At 40.3% G+C, this 20,666-nt stretch overlaps 2 protein-coding genes across 2 annotated transcripts; both read left to right on the top strand.

Moving 5' to 3' along the window:
- Nucleotides 1–3,395: 3,395 nt before the first annotated feature.
- On the top strand, nucleotides 3,396–8,916 carry LOC308091531 (uncharacterized protein). The gene is made up of 3 exons (XM_080437194.1): nucleotides 3,396–3,595; nucleotides 4,500–4,590; nucleotides 7,884–8,916. Exons 1-3 carry the CDS (start codon nucleotides 3,486–3,488, stop codon nucleotides 8,238–8,240), a joined length of 558 nt encoding a protein of 185 aa, XP_080293320.1. The 5' UTR covers nucleotides 3,396–3,485; the 3' UTR covers nucleotides 8,241–8,916.
- A 7,082-nt stretch (nucleotides 8,917–15,998) lies between these two features.
- On the top strand, nucleotides 15,999–19,464 carry LOC308092617 (uncharacterized protein). Its single transcript, XM_080438627.1, has 2 exons — nucleotides 15,999–16,138; nucleotides 17,316–19,464. Exon 2 carries the CDS (start codon nucleotides 17,324–17,326, stop codon nucleotides 18,206–18,208), a length of 885 nt encoding a protein of 294 aa, XP_080294753.1. The 5' UTR covers nucleotides 15,999–16,138; nucleotides 17,316–17,323; the 3' UTR covers nucleotides 18,209–19,464.
- Nucleotides 19,465–20,666: the final 1,202 nt, after the last annotated feature.

Raw genomic sequence — 20,666 nt, 5'->3', positions numbered from 1 at the left:
TACGGGCCTAGTAACTATACATTAATGTATCATGTAGACAAATCTGACAACTTTTAAGGGCGTTGTCAACCTTTGCAAGGCATTGTATTGTAGCCTATAGTGTATAAACAAGAAAGGGTCTAATAAAAGTGTGGCTTCCCTCTGGATCTCTGACATCATGATGTGAACGCGATTTATTTTCTTGGCCTACTAGCAACACATTTGGTGCTGATCAGTCTAGTGGTCTCACACACACACACACACACACACACACACACACACACACACACACACACACACACACACACACACACACACACACACAGTCAATGTTTTTTGTTGGATAATTACATAATTTTAATTATGGTTTATTGTCCTGGTTAAAAATAGCTTTTGAACAATGACCGAAATACAAGTACCATATTGTAGGCTACTTATTTCATTAATAACCATAAGTGGAATACCGTGGAAAAGGAGAATATAAAGCTATAGATGAAGATTCTCTCCAACCTATATGATGTGAACTTTTGGGACAATTACAATTAATGAAGCACAATAAATTAATTAACGTTTTTCTGTAATTAATTGCAAACTGCCCCTAGTTAGTTGACATATACAACACTGCTGCTTAACAGGGAAATAAGCTCTGAAAAGCAATTCAATATTGTAAAATAATCATACCAAAATCCCCTGTTCTTCATTTTTAAATAATAACCTGCAGCAATACTCTTTTAAAGAGTGGTAGGAGATTTTGAGTAACAGTTCAATCTTCCAATTGCATAATTGTTAAAATGTCGCTGGCTTAAAATATTAAGGAAAATGTCATAGTCCATGTCTTGATCTGCGCAACCCGATCGCCAGAGGAAACGTTCGCTTTGAACGTTTTTTAAAATCCGTGAATAGACAACTGGAAAACCCGAAATTCCGTGCATAGCCGCCTCGCATCTCCACCATTGTGACTAAACCATTTCGGAGGCGCGCAGTCTCAAGGGAATTGTCGCCACGTAAGGGGCCACCGAGCGAGCTAAAGCGAGCGAGTTGCCGTCCCGAACGTTGCGACATTCCCTTGTGCCTACTCAGCGCCGTTTGAGTTATGTACCGATAGGCACAGAATCGTAAATTTTGTTGTGGGGACTGCTCTGCTTCCGGGTTTTTCCACTGTGGGACTCGCCGTACATATGCACGGAATTTCGGGGTTTCTAGGCGACTATGCACGGAATGACATGCACTGGATCCGTGCAATGTATACTAATTGGCGATCAGGCTGGTCTTGATATGAATGAACAAAGAGGAATGCACTCAGAAAGGATCAATTTACTTTCTACCATTCCAAACCACAGAACATTTTCCACCATCTGGCATCAGTGTGTATAAATGTTAGCACTTGTTCCCCTTTTAACCACTTGAACTGCTGCATCCCTATTCTGGGGGGAACGTTTGCAAAAGAAATTGCAGATCTACAAAGAAGAGATTTGGTGGGACCAGTAAAAGGCAGTTTTACTAAGAATAGAGGGTTTAAGTGGATAAAGGGGAAGGGTTGATAGCAGGTGGATTTGTGATAATCAGTTGCCAATCATTGTAATGACACCCACACCCAAGAAGACATCTACGATATAAATTATACATCAATTAGACATACTGTAAAGATCATCATAATAATAAAAACAAGTATAAACCACAATAAACAACAACAATCAATGATCTATCAATAGACATTCCAACAACCATGGTTGTCACTGAGAGGACGTATTTTTTTTTGCTGTTCATCAGCTCCAACCACTGGTTGACAAATAGACATAAAAAGGCATATTAAATATTGATGCATTTGAATGTCACCAAGGAAAATAGCCTAAATCTGTTTCTCAATTTTCACCTATTATTTAATGTAACACACACGCACGCACACACACACACACACACACACACACACACACACACACACACACACACACACACACACACACACACACACACACACACACACACACACACACACACACACACACACACACACCGCGCGCACACACACACACACACACACACACACACACACACACACACACACACACACACACACACACACACACACACACACACACACACACACACACACTCACACACACACACACACACACACACACAGTATAGAAGAGGGAGATCTTATGTTCACTAGATACAACTTTTACAGTTAATTTATTTCTCCAAATTCTATTTGTGTTGTGATATGTCTCTAGTATACAGGTTTACTGTACATGTCTATGTCATACACGTTTGTGGTGAAAAGGTGGCAAATTATTTCACGCTAAACTATAAAGCTCTACTGACACCTATGGGACAAATATTTTACAACTAACAAAAATATTCAGCAGGAGTGCAAGACCTATTAAAAATGGATAAATTCAGTCAAACCAAATGTGGACATTTAGACTACAACAAATAAAATAAAGGTTAGACGCCTTTTTAATTTCAATAAACACAGTGGTGGACGAAGTACTACTCAACCCCAGTACTGAGTCAAATATTAGCCAACGAAACTACAGGTGAATGCTGCTCAGTCAAATTTGTACTTAAGATAAAGTACTGCAGTGCTTGCTTTGAAAAAAAAAAAACGTATGTATTCAAAAGCAAATGCTTTCTAAAATACTAAGTAGCCTATTCAAAACTACAAATGACAACGTACACTTTAAAAATAAAACGATATTAATATATTTCTGTATGAATTCAGACATTTTCCAAACAAATTCAAAGATTATTCAGACATTTTCCAAAAAATATCAATAATAGTAAAAATGGCAGATCTTCAAGCTTGGAGCTTGCAGATCTGCTATTTTCACTATATTTGAGAATTCATAATGTCGTTTTTCCCTTCCTAGAAATGTAGAGGCGTCAAAAGAACAATATTGTCTATGAAATGTAGTGTAGTGAAAGTCATAAGTTTCCAAAACCAAATACTCAAGTAAAGTACATATACTCAAATAAATGTATTTAAGTACAGTACTGAAGTAAATGTAGACTGATTTACTACCAGTGGTGGAAAGTAAAGTACATTTACTCAAGTACTGTACTTAAGTACAATTTTGAGGTACTTTACTGGAGTATTTCCAGTATGAATTTTTTTACTTCTAATCCACAACTCAGAGGCAAATATTGTACTTTTTACTGTACTACAATTATTTGAAAACTTTTACTTGTAACAGAGTGATTCTACATTGCAGTATTGATAGTTTTACTTATGTAAAGAAATTGAGTACTTTTTACACCACTGTTTACTGCCCACCACTGTACATAGTAGTATATATTAATAGTTTGAACATTTGAAAATAATGTGCGTTCCTTATGCACTGCAATATTTGGCCACTGCAAGGCGATAACGGACAACAATCTTTTATGCCCTCATTCCCAGTCGGCCACCACAACAACAATGCTATGCTATGCTCGCATTACACGAGGGAATATAAAATGACTCAGTAGCACAAGTACAAAAGGTCCGTTTAGAGTAACTCAATATGTCAGAGAAGCTTAGACCATTGCCAACCTGGATGGCAAAGAAAGAAGAGAAAAAAGCCACAGGAAAGGAGACACTGGGAGGAAGCAGGAAGAGAAGACGAGTTGCTAGGTAAACAATAACAGCTAAATATCGTGATTCGTGGCAAAACGCAAAACAATGTCAAGCGGTGTTCAGATGAAACGCAGCCCTTTCACTGTCCCAGTGGTTTTCAACCTTTTTCATGCCAAGGACCCCTAAATTGATATACATTTGGCCGTGGACCGTGACGCTATGTTAACTAATTTTGCTGGCTGGTATCCCCCCAAGGACCACTGGTTGAGAACCACTGCACTGACCAATATAATTATAAATAATTCGCTAACAAGTCAGGTTGTTATAACTGTAGTAGAATACAACTCTCGTAGACGTATTTATGATTCTGACGTTTTCAATTTACGAGAGTTGTAGGGTTCACCCCCCATGGACACAGGGACTTTCAGCACTATGCCCCGTAGACACTCCAAACATGTACAAATTGAAAAACACGGTGCTTACCGCGACGCCCCAAATGTTAACTCTCGCTACGGGGTAGTAGTTTAATGTAATAATCCATATCTTTCAATAAATGTTAATGCCGTCTGTGGCCGATTCTGTCTGAAGTTCCCAATGAGCGGTAGTGACGGGGCGCATCCGGTGAAACCCGGAATTACACTCAATGTAAACAGGAAGTAAACGAGGGTGAAAAAATGGCGTTCGGCCACAGACGGCATTAAAACACTTCTTTATTGAAAGATATGGATTATTACATTAAACTACTACCCCGTAGCGAGAGTTAACATTTGGAGCGTGGGGTAAGCACCGTTTTTTTCAATTTGTACATGTTTGGAGTGTCTACGGGGTATAGTGCTTAAAGTCCCTGTGTCCATGGGGGGTGAACCCTACAACTCTCGTAGATTGAAAACGTCAGAATCATAAATACGTCTACGAGAGTTGTATTCTACAGCTAAGGTTGTTATTGATCTTTGTCTTGCAGAACCATCTATTGTATGAATGAGAAAGAGCTGGTGGAAGCAGCTGTTGCATACCTCACCAGTGAAGATGCTGATTCGCCGATCGACCTTCAGGTGGCGCACTTTCTCCATATCTGTACTGAATTGTACACCAGTGGTTCTCAAACTTTCATGTCAAGGACCCCCAAATTGACACTTATTAGCCCGCGGACCCCCATTTGAAAAGATATGCCAGATATGACCCCCACAAGAGAAGATTTTTACGGCTCTAGCAGTGATTCTCAACCATTTTAATTTCAAGGACCCCCAGTTTGACATGCATTACGCTACGGACCCCCATTTAATAGAATTTCTATCTCTGGGACCCCAATTTATATTATAAGCCACATTGGGCTTGTTTTTCTGAAGTTGCTTGTAAATAATGTTAGAACGGTTGTGAGCTTGTAGGTCGTTTATTTTCAAATAGCCAACATATATAAATATGCACATTGTTTAATGGACGACATATATATAGGTTTGAAGTGCTCATGTGGCCTATTATAGTCGCTTCTTTTGGCCTTGTTTTCATAGACCTAGTTGCTTATTCCTCTCGCACAATCTGGCAACACTGCTCACGTTCCGACAGAGGGTACAGCCACACATGATGGGATACCGTCCGTAACACGGGCGGAAGTCCCATACACACCCATGTTAAGTTTAAAACCGGAAGAACGGTCGCGATAACATGGATGTGTATGGGACTTCCGCCCGTCTATCCCATCCCATCCCATCATGTGTGGCTGTACCCAGAGTCTGACATGAACTCTGCAGCCGCACCATGGGGATTTTACATTGAGCACACACACCCGATGTTTGGCTTCTAACTTAGCTCTGGACTTTAATTGCCTTTCAATAAAACCACATTTGATAGACATAAATATCACCTACATGTTACTGATTAGAGATTATTTTATATTTTTGTAATCAGTTCATTATTTCCTGCGTAATCGATGAATAAAACTGACGTGTGTAAATTGGAACATTGCATTGTGTGATGCTTAACTTGCCTTCTTTAAATAAATTAAATAGACTACCATCTTATATAAACACAATTGGCACAAGGAATTGACACTCTCCCTTCAGCTGATTATAGTAAAATTAGAATCACTTTGTTGACAATGATAGCTGTAGAGAGAGGTGTGCGCTTAGTTTTAACAGGGATTTTGCTGTAGCGCTGCGGCTTTGTGGGTGGATAAAAATAAACACCTTCACTTTGGTGGGTAACGCACAAAGTAACGTAGTAACGTAGTGTCATTTTAATAATATATTACAGCTTCTCCTTGTAGTAATGCGCTATATTACCCGTTACCGCAATTCGGTAATATATTACGTAACGGCGTTACATTACTACAGCACGTTACCCAACACTGCTGGGGACCCCCTGGAACTCCCTCAAGGACCCCTGGGGTCCACTTTGAGAAGTACACAGTACACACACACACACACACTCACACACACACACACACACACACACACACACACACACACACACACACACACACACACACACACACACACACACACACACACACACACACACACACACACACACACACACACACACACAGTATAGTATTTTGTGTTTAAACAGTTTATGGGCATTTACCCATGCAGTGCACATGCTGTGTTACAGCCGTGGCATCACATTTACAAACACAACGGTATAAAAAGGCATTCAATAAATAAAGCAAAATTTTTTTTTTGCAATTTGTAAGCTAAAATGTTTTGATCATAAAAGCCTGGAATTAAAGGAATAGTTGGTGCAATCCTCAAATAATATACTCTACTATTTGTGGCATAAAAACTAAACCCTGCTTCAAGCAGTAGCAGATCTACCAACTTTCCCCATAATTATTATTTTGTTTTAATTCGGCGAAAGGTTAGTAGATCTGCCACGTCAGGATTCATTATGTAAATGCAGGAACATGTGTTTGGCCCTAAAGCATCGAGTGATTTAGATAAGATGGATAGATACCTTATTATCCCGCGGGGGACATTCAGTCGCCCAGAGGCAGCACAGCAGTTAAGGTTACAGAGTTGCAGGTAAAGAGTAAAGTAACAAAAAGAAAAAAGACATCTGAGAATTGACATAATGTGTAACGTGTTCAGCTTTCTTAGTTTTAGTTATAACTCTAGCAGCTGCATTCTGTGTGAGCTGTAGGCAGCTGTCTGTCTGTTTTGGGGAGACCTGAGAGAAGGCCATTGGTGATGGAAGAAGAACTAAAATTCTTCACTTAAAGGGATATTTCTCTTTCAAACATGTTTGGGTTCATTTTAACATCTACTCAGGCTTTTGTGAGCACCCCAGATTGCAGACAGTTTTTACGTTGCTTGATTCAGTATTTAGATATTTGATATTTTTTATCAGACACGCCCCCTCCAAACCCATTGTAACTTCAAACTCCATTTTAACCATGTTAGACTTATTTAAAACACACGTCCTTAGTTTGACATGCATTACGCTACGGACCCCCATTTAATAGAATTTCTATCTCTGGGACCCCAATTTATACTGTAAAATCAATGTTAAAGGGACTACACCATGAATTTTAACTTTTTCTTATTTTTTGTGTGTTTTTGGTCTCCCTTACCTCTCTTCTATCCCAAAAAATACCCCAGTTTGAACACTCAGGCTTTCACAGCAAATCTGGGGTTTTCTGTAAATTGGTCTCAAAACAGGCCAAACTGATTTGCACCCTGACGTGACGTCACGTTCGGGTACAATCCCTCCCGTTTTTCAGTAAAAAAAAAAAAAAAAGAACCCTTGTTTTTTGTTTTACTTTTTCCACACAAAACTAGGAGATAACATGCATACAAACTGGCTCAATAGCTTCCCGTGCCAAACAGGACAATGTGGTATTGCAGGTGAAAGTGCTTTATAAGCCAGAGAGAAGTTAGTTGGAATGAGTATATCTGAGGCTTGATTTAGGCTCAAACCTTTTGAAAAACGTTTGAGGGACATAAACAATATGATGTTAAATATTATTTTATTTTTTTTAATTCATGGTGTAGATCCTTTAATTTAACTCAGAGTTACAGACCCATAAGGGTCCATTTGGTTTACTATCCATCATTTAGCTGGGGACCCCCTGGAACTCCCTCAAGGACCCCTGGGGGTCCACTTTGAGAACCAATGTTGTACACAACACACACACACACACACACACACACACACACACACACACACACACACACACACACACACACACACACACACACACACTACAGTATAGTATTTTGTATGTGTGGGCCTGTCTGTATGTGTGCCATAATGAAATGTTGATCACGTTTAAACAGTTTATGGGCATTTACCCATGCAGTGTTACAGCCGTGGCATCATCCTAATAATGAGTGTTTCTGCTACATAGGTTAAAGGCAAGGCGAGTGACGACAAGGCGAGGAAAGGCTTCGAGAAGAACCCTGCTACAAAAAGGACAGCGAGAGACTCAACAACATCAGCTGGTCGTTCCTCTGGGGTCCAGGAGACGACGTACGTTTCAGAGACTGACGACACTGACATTACTGAAGCAGAAACGGTGCCATACACCACCAGTAGCCCAGAACGCCGACGGCCTGAGGGGCGCGGTTTAAGCGCCTTGCGGGATCAAATTGGTCCAGTGAACCCTGGGCTGGAGGCCCACAGGGCAGAGGAACACACCCATACGTCACCTACAGCGGAAGCGGATGATGCCCTTCAGCTTGTGCGGGAGATTTTCTTCACCTGAGGAAGAGCTATGTTGAACTTAGTTCGTTTCTGCACTGTAAATCCCGAGTGTTCATTTAAATGTGTGTGTACATTAACCTGAAAGGGTCAATTTTTTTCACACTCAGATTTAAAGGAACACTCAGGAGTTTACTGTGTGTCAACCAAGTGCTGTGGTCCCTAACCCTGGACCTCTTGAGTCCCGTCCTGGTTTTCTATCCTACCTGGAAGTTGCATTTATCTGGCATTCTTGTCAGTCGGGCCCACGTCTACATTTGATAATGGTAACCGCTGGCCTAGTGTCCTGTACATTGACCACATGAACTAGCGTCCCTATTATGGGCATGTCATAATAAGCAAACATTCCGCGAAAATGGCAGATCTACAATGAAGTATATAGGGTTAACATGGTTAAAGATGAAATGTACCCTAAAACAGATGCTGTATCATGTTCATGTTATGTATTATCATGAATGGGAATTATGACAAGACTGTAGAGCTGCTCAAGTTCATATGAACATTACCCACAGTGATTTTATAGTTAGTTAGATTCATAACTTCTACTTGTTAAGAGAGTTGAGCAGCTCCTTGAGTGAGAGTTGTTTACAGTTATTAAGACCATGGAGTAAGGCAAGGAAAGTATACTGTATTTGTATAACACGTTTACAAACACAAGGTATAAAAAGGCATTCAATAAAATAAAGCAAAAAAATAATAATAATAATCTGAAATTTGTAAGCTAAAATGTTTTGATCATAAAAGCCTGGAATTAAAGGAATAGTTGGCGCAATCCTCAAACAATATACTCTACTATTTGTGGCATAAAAACTAAACCCTGCTTCAAGCATTAGCAGATCTACCAACTTTCCCCATAATTATTATTTTGTTTCAATTCGGCGAAAGGTTAGTAGATCTGCCACTTCAGGATTCATTATGTAAATGCAGGAACATGTGTTTGGCCCTAAAGCATCGAGTGATTTAGATAAGATGGATAGATACCTTATTATCCCGCGGGGGACATTCAGTCGCCCAGAGGCGGCACAGCAGTTAAGGTTACAGAGTTGCAGGTAAAGAGTAAAGAGTAAAGTAACAAAAAGAAAAAGTACTGTTGTGTAAGACGATCACTAATCTTTTTTAATCAATTCTATGACTTTAGTTTTAGTTATAACTCTAGCAGCTGCATTCTGTATGAGCTGTAGGCAGCTGTCTGTCTTTTTTGGGGAGACCTGAGAGAAGGCCATCGGTGGTGGAAGAAGAACTCAAATTCTTCACTTAAAGGGATATTTTTCTTTCAAACATGTTTGGGTTCATTTTAACATCTACTCTGGCTTTTGTGAGCACCCCAGATTGTGTGATTCAGTATTTAGATATTTTATATTTTTTATCAGACACACGTCCTTGGTTCTGGTGACCAATATTGTCATTTTAATACATGAGGGGGGCATGTTTTTTCAATTACTTTTTTTCATAGATTTTTTAATATTTTTTGGGAAAATTTCAAGAAAGAAATCCAATAAATGAAAAAAATAATTGTAAAGACACAGTCTCGTCACGCATTAGAAGGACAATATCAGTCACCAGAAACAAGGATGTGTATTTTAAATAAGTCTAACATGGTTAAAATGGAGATTGAAGTTATAATGGGTTTGTGTAGGAAGGGGCCGTGTCTGATAACATTAAAATCAAATATCTAAAAATACTGAATCAAGCAACTTAAAAACTGTCTGGGGTGCTCACAAAAGCCTGAGTAGATGTTAAAATGAACCCAAACATGTTTGAAAGTGAAAGTAGCAATACCGCAAAAGAAATAAAGGCCTGTATTACAAAATGTACTTAGTGAAATCAAAATATATACAGTACCAAAGTAAAACTATTATGAATGGCCAATTATACAAATAACTTAAGAAAAGAAAATCTAAACATTTCAGAGCTTTTCAAAAATAGCAGATGTACAAGTTCAGCTTAGTACGGATATTACAAAATAGTACAATATTTGCCTCTGATATGTATTGGAGTAGAAGTGTCAAGTATTGAAAAATGGACGTACACAAGTAAAGTACCTCAAAACTGTTAAGTACAGTAGCCTACTTGAGTAAATGTACTTAGTTACTTTCCACCACTGGAGACCATAATAGTGGTCTAACCTGCTGGAGATAAAAGCATGGATACGTTTTTCCAAGTCTTGTTTGGACCTGAATGCTCCAATTGTAATCCTGTAGTGTTTGCCTTATGGAGTAACCTAGTGTGTCATTCCTGTTTTCTGTCTCCCAGGTTACTTGCTACCATGAATGCAAACCTCGCCAAACTGTCACTTAAAAGCTACAAGCTATCACTATCATATTGTCTCTGTCGGGTGGAAACCTCATATGTCCCAAAACTGATACTTTTCAGGATTCCAAATTAGTAGAGGCCCTAGGAGTGTGCCCCTACACAGGGACAAGCTGGGTTTACAGACCGGGCCATGGCCTCGTTGGCCCCAATGACGATACGCGCCTGACGCGCACCCTCAAATTTTTTCTCCTAGTTTGGCTGAAACGCCGGCGAGACTGTCTTTCGGAGACTGTGGCACGCTCAAATTTAGAAGAAAGACAGTCTCGCCGGCGTTTCAGCCAGCAATCCTGCAGGTCTCATAGGGATAATAAAACATTAAAAAAAAACACTTTGGACCACTTTTTTTCTTGGGATCATCAAAATCCCTATATTAGAGGTCCTATGAATGCCAAACATCCAAACTAGGAAAAAAAATAAGAGGGTGCGCGTGGACCCCTCCTAGGGCCTCTACTAAATTCAAAAGTAGCAGAAGCTCAAAACGTGTTGCTTTGCGCTGTGTTTCGAGCTTGCAGATCTTTTGTGTGACACTGTAATATGATGGGGCATTAATTTACGAAAATAAAACACAAAAAGTTAAAATATGGAAATAAGAGGTTTCTGCCCGTAAATCTGTAAATCGACAGGACCTTTCTCCAAAGCACTTTACAGTGTATTTCATATTCACCCATTCACACTCAAGGGCTCCAGGACTTGCTCAAGGACACCTTGACACGCAGCCAGGAGCTGGTGATCGAACCAGGAACCTTCTACCTCCTGAGCCACTTCCGCCCCAATTCTTTTTTTTCTCTCTCTAAATTTAGAGTAGACAATTATTTCACCCCCTTTTTCTCCCCTATTTAGTCGTTATGCCATTTAATTCCTCCCCACACACATTTCCGTGTTGTCACTGCTGTTGTATCCTACTGACTCACCTGCCAGTGAGGAGCCCCCTGCGGGAGGACGTAGAGCCTTCGTGTCCTACTCCTCCCGCCCAACACTCCCTGCTGACAGCACCATGGTGGATTCGAACCCACAACCCTTCCGCCCCAATTCTAATAAGAAAATATCACTAACTAGATAACAATATAAGATTAAAAAAAGAGCAGAGCTGCAATTTTTGTATTTGATGGATTGCACTGGAGGAAGCTATTATTGGGTGAGTTCGGATATAGGGCACTGAGTGCACTGGTCCAATACAAACCAATACGAGTGAGTGTGCTCCCGGTGCGCATATCCGAACGCACCCTATGTATCTGCATATTACCAACTTTTGATATTGAATGCTTCAGTGGAAAATCCAATAAACAAAGGGCTGTACGTTAGAGTATTGACATACTCTACCAAAGAGGTTCCGTCATTAAAATAAGTAAGCTGGATTGCAGCTTTAATATTTAAAAACAGATTAAATCTGTATTATATTTAACTGAATAAAAGAAAACGAACATCACATGATGTAAAAGCCTTTTGGCTTGTGCAAGCTGTTTTTATTGTAAGAATGTAGGCCATGATTGAAGATGATTTATTATCTTACATGGCTGTTTTCTCAGACCTAAAAATGTACACAAAAAAACGTATAGAATGCAACAAATATTCATGGAATTCTACTTCACTTTTTTAAACAAAACAAACTTAAAATTATACAACCTCATCAAAATGTCACTATAACATTTTAAGACAGAAGCATATTAAATCTCTATTATATACTACAGTCTGAAAAACAAAAACCTGTAGGCTATTAATTTATAAAATATTGTACTTTTGCCTTGTGCAAGCTGTTTTTAGTAAATGAGTAAAAGTAGGCCATGCACAATTCAAGCTCTTTACCCATTTTAAATTTCAACCTATCTTCATATAATTGGTCCTCTTCACTAATGTTCATGATAAAAATGGTACCATTCTCTCTACTCGGTCTGTGTCTCATAGGAGGGCTGAGGACACAAACCCGCCTACCAGTGGCATCATCGTTTTTCTCAAACAAGATTTAAAAAAGTTCACAAACCAACATTTTACAGAATGCAACAAGAAATATCCAGACTTGAAAATATGCAAAACAGTAAAAAAACAAATGAATACAAAAAAACAAACAAAGGAAAAAAACAGTTCAAAGCCCGGCTGAAAATCAATCGCTCACCGGTCTCCATCCTGACAGGCAGAGCCAACCAAGCTGTGATGGCCAGTTCAGCAGGCAAACACAAACACACATAGAACCATACAGTCATGTCAGCCAGGCTCACACAGCACCAGTACAGGCCCACAAATGCAGCAAGGCCCACCAGGGTGGAGAGGCTGGACACAGCCAGGCACAAAACACTGCACCACTGTGCCCCTTGGTCCTCGCCATAGGCAGAGAGCAGCATGGCCAGCAGGGCAAAGCTCACCAGCACCAGCGGAGAATACACACCCAGGATAATGGTAATTCTGAGAATGTTAACAATCGTCTCAGGAAGAGTAGATCCACTTGCTGGCAGAAAAGGACTGATGGAGGCTTCGTTGGAGACAATGAACAAACCATGATAAACTATGAGCGCGGTTAACATCTGGAGGAGGATGGTGATGAGGAGCAACAGTGTAACCCACCACTGTTTTTCTGCAGGCCTCATCATCGTCACAGAGGGGATTACCATGGTTGAAGTCTTCTGACCTCTGGCCTATATAGGAAAACCAGGGTAGTTTCAGTTTGCCTACTCAAACTGACAGATTAGCAAATCATTGAAAATAATTGTTTACCAGTGATATATCTAAACTTGCGTTTTAATAACATGGTGTGAAAAGCAATTAATTTTGTAACAATGATTGGGTATTTAATTTATTTTGAGATTTTTCAAAGGAACATTTAGTCAGGACTCCTGTCTGAGTCGGGACTCCTGTCTGAGTCAGTTGTACTCCTGACTCAGGAGTACAACTGACTCAGACCTACATACACAGTCACAGTCAATGTAAAAAATCCTACACATAATCAGACACATTTATAGTAATACAAAAATAAAAACAATAAAACGCAAAAAAATATTTTAAAAAATAATTTGCCTACATTTTCTAATTCATTACCTTCTAGTAGAATTCCAAGTTCCAAGTCCTGTGAAGAAACAGCCTCGAATAAGATAGATGACTGTAAAGTTGTTCAATAACTTTAAGTAGCACTCCAAGAAGCAAATGTTCAACTTAAAGTCAGCTGAGCATGATAGGTGCTGACTCATGATCATATGATATATAACTTATCAAAATAAACCAGCATGGGCTACTATCAGTTTCGTTGGGGCTTTAACTTTCAGTTTCGCTTAAAGGGATATTTCACTTTTTTCGCTGTCATTTTAAGGGGTACTCAGGCTTTTGTGAGCACCCTAGACAGTTTTTAAGTTGCTTGATTCTGTATTTAGATATTTGACATTAATTTGATCATGTTAGATTAATTGAAAACACCCGTCCTTGGTTCTGGTGACTGATATTGTCCTTCTAATGCGTGAGGGGGGCCTGTTTTTTATACTGTTTTTGGAAAAGTTTAATAAAATAATAATAAATGAAAATAAATGAAAATAAATGAAAATAAATGAAAAAAGTAATTGAAAAAGCACGGCCCCTCACGCATAAGGACAATATCAGTCACCAGAACCAAGGATGGGTGTTTTCAATGAATACATCATGGTTAAAATGGAGTTTTAAGTTACAATGGGTTTGTATAGGAGGGGTGCGTGTCTGATCAAACTAATATCAAATATCTATATACTGAATCAAGCAACTTACAAACTGTCTGGGGTGTTGGCGTTCACAAAAGCCCAAGTTGACGTTAAAATTACCCCAAACATGTTTGAAAGTGAAATATCCCTTTAAGCTGTTTAAAATTCCAAATTCAGCTGTAGTAGGCATATAATATGTCAAACTTTTGTGCTTGTTCCAAGTAGCAATTAAACACCCATCATAACTGCAGGCATTTGACCACACGTCGTTAATTGGACAATTAACAACAGCATGTTTTGTTATGCTTCGCGCGCGACACCACCATACGATGATGTATTCGGCAATCAAGGGTTCTTTTGTTTCGCCGTTGAAACAACTCAACCGTTAAACGTTAATTCAATTAAAACGCTACTGGAGGGGATCATGCCGAAGGGGTCTAAAGTAACTAAGTACATGTACTCAAGCACTGTACTTAAGTACAATTTTGAGTTGCATTTACTTTACTGGAGTATTTCCAATTTTCGGCAAATATACTTTTACTCGATCCACTACAATTATTTGAAAACTTTAGTTACTTTGTAGATTTTGATTATTATTACAAAACATAATAAGTGCTTTCTACTTTAGGTACTTTAAGTACATTTTGATACCAATGCTTTTATTCAAGTACATTTTGAAATCCGGACTTTTACTTGTAACAGAGTATTTGTACATTGCAGTATTGATACTGCAAATGTAATGGATCCACCAGCAGTGTGTTTACGTCGAAGTGTGTGTGTTGTTGTTGTTGTTGTTGCTGTAGTCGACGACTCCCGTTTTCTCTCTAGTGATGCCAGGTTTTGAGAGAGAAACAAGCAACCGGGATCTTTGAAAACAAGCCCAAAAGAAGCGAGCCCTTTAAACATAATACGTTGGCTATTTGAAAATAGCCGATGTACACAATGCCTCGTGATGCGACGCGTTGTGAGCTTGTAGATCGGCCATTTTCAAAACAAATCTTGGAAGTATTCTTTTTTTTAATTAGGAAGATTTTTGAAACATTTTAACAACACAAATCTTATGGGGGTCCCTGCCATAAAATGTTTCCAGATAGGGGTCCGCAGACAAATAGGTCAGGGTACTAAAGTATAATTCGTTGTCCTTCCCTTGAAAATGTTTGAGAAACACTGGTTCAAACAACGTTTGGAAACAAGCCCAAGAACAGTAACCATCAATATTTACAAGCAGGTTTACAGGAAAAACAAGCCCAAAGTCGCTTGTAATAAGCGGACATGGCAACGCGGCTTCTCTCGTAAAAAATAAAGAATGCACGAGCAGTGGAGGTGAGCGCCAGCGTTGCCATGTCGGTTTATTATAAGTGACTTTGGGCTTCTTTTTTCTGTAAAGTTGCTTGTAAAAATTGGTAGTTGCGGGTTGTATTTTTTGGGGCTTGTTTCTTAAGTGTAATTTTTGCTTTGGGCTTGTTTCCTAATGTTGTTTAAACCAATGGTTCTCAAACATTTTCAAGTCAAGGAACCCCAAATTAATACATATTTGTCTGCGGACCCCAATCTAAAAAACATTTCATGCCAAGGACCCTCATACAAGATTTGCGTTGTTAAAATGCCAAATGTTTCCTAGATTTGTTTGAAAATAGCCATATTCATATATGTTTAAAGGGCAAAGGGGCTCGCTTCTTTAGAACTTGTTTTCCTAGACCTGGTTGCTTATTCTTTTTCACGAAGCCTGGCAACGCTGGTGAGCGCGCGCGGCGCGCGTTCCCCCATTCGCAAGTTGTATTTACGGTGCACGCGCTCACAGCCAGCTCACTCTGAGCGTCCCTCAGCAAGTCATGAGAGCACCGTGTCTCCTGTGCACGTCTTCTTCTTAGCTCTCTTTCCCCGAAAAAACGTGTGGTTTAATTCTTTTTTTTAATTCGCCGAAAACGCACATAAGGTGGGTTTACATGTTTTACATTTGTTCAATGCACGCTTCAAATTGTTATTTGTTGTTTTTATTCGTGTGTTTTTTTTCCACTGCTTTTACAGTTTGTTCAGCACGATACAGCTTGTTCAGCACGATAGGGAGGCGGGGTCGTCTCTGCAAGCAAGAGAGCTCCCTTTGTTCTTTAGTGTTTTAATCTTTATATCTTAACCGACCGTTCTTTCACTGATTACTGATTAACAACGCTTAACCGCTTAATAGCTAAACCGTGGGTGCTCTTTCTTGGTGTTTATACCATTTGCAAGGTGTGAAAAAAAGTGAGTTTGGTTGGGAATGTGATCCGTGGTCTAATGGACAGCAGCTAGATTAGAAGGTGTGGCAACTGGAGAAAAACAATCGGCTCATTTGATTTGATCGGCAGCTTTTACTTTCATCAACAATCGATTTGTAAACATTTATTCAACACATGGTCCAGGCTTGTCCGACATTAATTTCGTCAAGGGTTAAAACATATACATTGATAGTGCCTATTAGTTGTGATTTATTCTGAAATAACAGGCATTAAAAAGGGGAAGTGGTGACAAATTAGGCCTTATGTTTTAATAATCGTGTGTTTTCACGGAAACCAATGAGGATTTTGATGGATCCGTGCTTTAACAGTGGCCGTCTTCTCCCTCTATACCATAAGCACACACGTGATAGCAGTTGGTGAAGGGAAGAGTACATCATGTTCCAATACATGCAACCTTGCATCTCCTTGGCGTCCATGTGCAATGCACACACTAAAGTGCACAGATTTCCTTCCGATGAATGTTTTTATTTACAGTCTAAATGACGTGTGCGAGTGCTCAATCGGACCTAGTAAAAACAAATAGTTTTGTTCAAGACGGTATTCGACACGTTGCGTTAAGTCTGGTAAAGTTTTGCAAGGCATTTTTGCGCAAGTAGAGCAGCAGGGCAGGGTATGAATCATATCCTTTCCTCAACGAAGTCGCATGTAATCCTATTTAAATTCATAACTACCACTTGTCCACTTCAGAAACCAGTTAGAGCAATTTGTGAATCCCTCTGTTTACTGTTGCGATATGGAATTGCATCACCCTGACCCATGTGCTGATTTCTGTCTCTCTCTCTCTCTGTGTGTGTGTGTGTGTGTGTGTGTGTTTGTCTTGGCAAATTTAACTCCTAGGCTCAGCCATGGGAAACAGCTTCCGCAAATCGGTCTCACCCAACAAGGCTGAAACTGTTGCCACCCAACCAAAGGTTGCAGAGGCGCCAGCTCCTACACAGCAGGTAGAGGCTTCAGTGATCCCCCCAGAAGCTGTGGTGGCAGAGAAACCAGCTGCGGTAGTAGAGGAGCCAGTTGTCGAGTCGGTACCGGAGACCAAGGCAGAGCCTGAACCAGAGGCCCCTGCTGCCCCGGTCCCGGTGGAAGAAGTCGTACCAGAGGTCCCCGCTGCCCCACTCCCAGTGGAAGATGTCGTACCGGAACCAGTTGAGGTGGCAGCCCCAACACTGGCTGAACCAGAGCCAGAGCTCCTAGTCACAGTCTGTGAACCACCAGCCCCAGAGCCTGTTGTGGAGGCAGAACCAGAGGTAATCCCAGTGGCTCCAGAGCCTGTTGTGGAGGCAGAACCGGAACCTGCTGTAGACCTCTTCACCCAAGAGTCCGTCCCTTTCTCAGCCCCTCTGGTAGACCTGGGTGTCCCTGATTTCGCTACCATGTCTTTCGACACGCCTCTCTTCCCAGACCACAGCGCTGAAGCAGCCAGTCCACTCGAGCCCGCAGATGTCCTTGGGGATGAGGGCTGTGAAGACAGCATCGAAGCCGCCGTGAATTCCGCTGCCAGCCCAGAAGAGCCAGAGGAATGTATGGAGGAGCCAGCCGAGCTAGTGAGTGAGGGCATGGGCAATGTGGTGGAGCAGATTCTGTGTGATGTCAACCAGGAGGTGAACGACGGACCCTTAAAGCACTTAGACCTGACAGGAAATGGCTTCATGAATGACCTCATTCCCAACGATGTCCAGATCCCTGACGACATTCCCATTGCCGACATTAGCCTCTCCAATGAGCTGATGTGAGCCACTGGCAAAGGAAGCAAATTAAAAGCAGAGATTAATGGACAATGACGATCTGAGAAAGCTTCTTAACCCTTTACTGTGTGAATTCTGAAAATACCATGGAACCATTTTTTTTTCTTACCTGAAGTGGTCTAATAAAGGGATATGATGTTGAAATTTTCAATGTTCCCATATGGTGACACTGAAACATGCTGTAAAATGCTTTATCTCCTTCATGATTCTTATCTCAGCTCTGGGCCCATCTTTTTCTTCTGTTTAACTGAATGAACATCTCTGTTACAACTTAATGTCCTTTTTTGACAGGTTTGACTAGAAATTATTTCATAGAAAAGACATCTTACACAATATAGAAGCTTAAGGTTGAGCATTAAGATTCATGTTCAGGTCATGGGCTTACACTCAAATGAGCTAGATCTGTCACTACACTATTGTGGTCTTAAACAAGGGAATATATCATTCTGATCCTGATAATCAACAGCATTTATTTCTGCTACAAAATGACTTGGACCAGCCTAGGGTATGATGTGTTCTGTTTTGGTTTAATATCTCAGTGCCATTTTCATGTGTTTTCTCTTACCTTTATGCATGTCATGCACATTTGTAAAATTTGATATCTAACCTTGTAACTGATGAAACATTAAGTAAACATAGATTGAGTTATTGTAGGAGAGATGCCCGCATTGTGTATTTAGAGGAGACCCTGCCTGGAGCACTTTGTTGCCTCATCAAAAGTGTGGGCGGGGCGTAAGGGACACACCCTCTAGCTGAAGGAAGGGATTTGAACCAACCAAAGTGCATCATTGGGTTAAGGGAAATGAGGGGTGAAACAGAAAATACATAATTGGATTTTCATGTTTAGTAAGGCAAAAGGGAAATAACTGCTTTCTAAGGAGATGGTGATGTAGGTATGTAACACTACTTCTGGGTCAATGCCGAGGGAATTTTGGTGAACAGGCACAGAGGGGGCAGGCAAGGCAGAGTAGCAGACCAATCAAATCTGATCAAAGTAGTGGAAGCCAAGAGTCCAGCAAAAATATCTGTACCACATTGTCCAGCAGCTCGCTAGCTGGAGAGATGATAGAATCGGTCTGTATGCTGTGATACTCAACGCTTGGACTCATATTCCTCTTTCTAACTCTGTGAAACAGAGTAAGTGACCTTATTGTTTTTTCTCAATGGTGAGAAACAGTGGGGGAATGTATATTTCAGGCGATGGCTTGGTTGTGAAAATAAAGTTAAAGATTATTCCACCTCAACATGTGTTTGGACTCTGAATACTTTTTAAAAACTTTACCACAGCATATTTTCAGTTTGTCCTTGTGACTCCAATAATGCTATAAATAAGACCAAGTTTGACATGTAATAAATTGTACAGACATGCACTGTGAGAGAGAGAGTACAACTTGGTTAACCAGTAACTCGGTGAGATTAGAAAAACCTGTTAGGTTTGCATGGGGGGGGGGTCTTTAGAGAGAGATGCAACTTTCACCCAGTGCTCCCAGTCAGACCCTCAAAGTTTCTGGATCAAACAATTGTAGTCTTACAAATAACGTCAATGATTAGCAGTATACTATTAGTAGTAGTAGTAAAAAGTATTGAAGTCTGCAATAGTAATAATAAGTATTGAAGTCTGCATTTGTCAAGACCTTGCCTTATTTCTAACTTTCTTAAAGTTGTGTGGGACTATTACGATGAAATATATATTAAGTTAGGCTTAATTTTGATATGCTAGTATTGATATGAATTGTGCACAGGGAATGGAGAAGTGTCTTGATGGTAGTACACAAGTCCTGATATTACAGTCATGTTCTGAAGAAACATCATTAGGTAGACCACCAAGAAGTGTACACAGATTAAGATGTCTGTTCAACTCATTAGTGAGAAGCGTGTGGGATTTTAGCTCAAGTAAAATAAGCAGAGGAATCATGAGTGTGCGTGTGCACATATGGATCTTCTGTTCCCCTGCTAAAGGGAGTTTCCTCTTTTTTCATGTTACATAAGACTCAGTTTATCAGCCCGGCCCTCAACACCACACACACACACACACACACACAAACACACATGTTCTACACACATGTTCTAAACACAGACATGTGTGTCTGTGCACATGAGAATTCAAGTTCCTGCTAACATGGTACATAACATGCAAAAAGAGACAGAGGCTTCTCACAGTGAACTGGCAGATGAATGTGGGAGAGAGGAGAGAGAGAAAGAGGGGGGGAGGCGAAGTAGCATTCTTTCCAGAGGAAAGGGGGATTTCGGGGGGTCTAGGTCAAAAGTCTCCAATGTGACTGCCGCAGTGCATGTGAAATCTGCTCCTCACATACCTCTCCCACCACACTCTTCCCTGCTCACACCACATTACTCTCCTATAACTTAACTACCCACACTGAACTATTCAGCCTGGCTTAAAATAGATAAATGCAAAGATGGATATTAATTAACGGTGTGTTTGTGT

The sequence above is a fragment of the Gymnoscopelus braueri genome, assembly GCF_963280865.1.
Source record: "Gymnoscopelus braueri genome assembly, chromosome: 9".
NCBI classification, from domain to species: Eukaryota; Metazoa; Chordata; class Actinopteri; order Myctophiformes; family Myctophidae; genus Gymnoscopelus; species Gymnoscopelus braueri.
Note: the sequence above shows the minus strand (reverse complement) of the source record. Positions and strands in the feature narration are given on the sequence as shown.

Coding starts and splice junctions, on each gene's coding strand:
- LOC308092617 (XM_080438627.1), top strand. CDS start 17,324: ATGGGAAACAGCTTCCGCAAATCGGTCTCACCCAACAAGGCTGAAACT.
- LOC308091531 (XM_080437194.1), top strand. CDS start 3,486: ATGTCAGAGAAGCTTAGACCATTGCCAACCTGGATGGCAAAGAAAGAA. Junction 3,596..4,499: donor AAGAGAAGACGAGTTGCTAG/GTAAACAATAAC, acceptor TTTGTCTTGCAG/AACCATCTATTGTATGAATG. Junction 4,591..7,883: donor ATTCGCCGATCGACCTTCAG/GTGGCGCACTTT, acceptor TCTGCTACATAG/GTTAAAGGCAAGGCGAGTGA.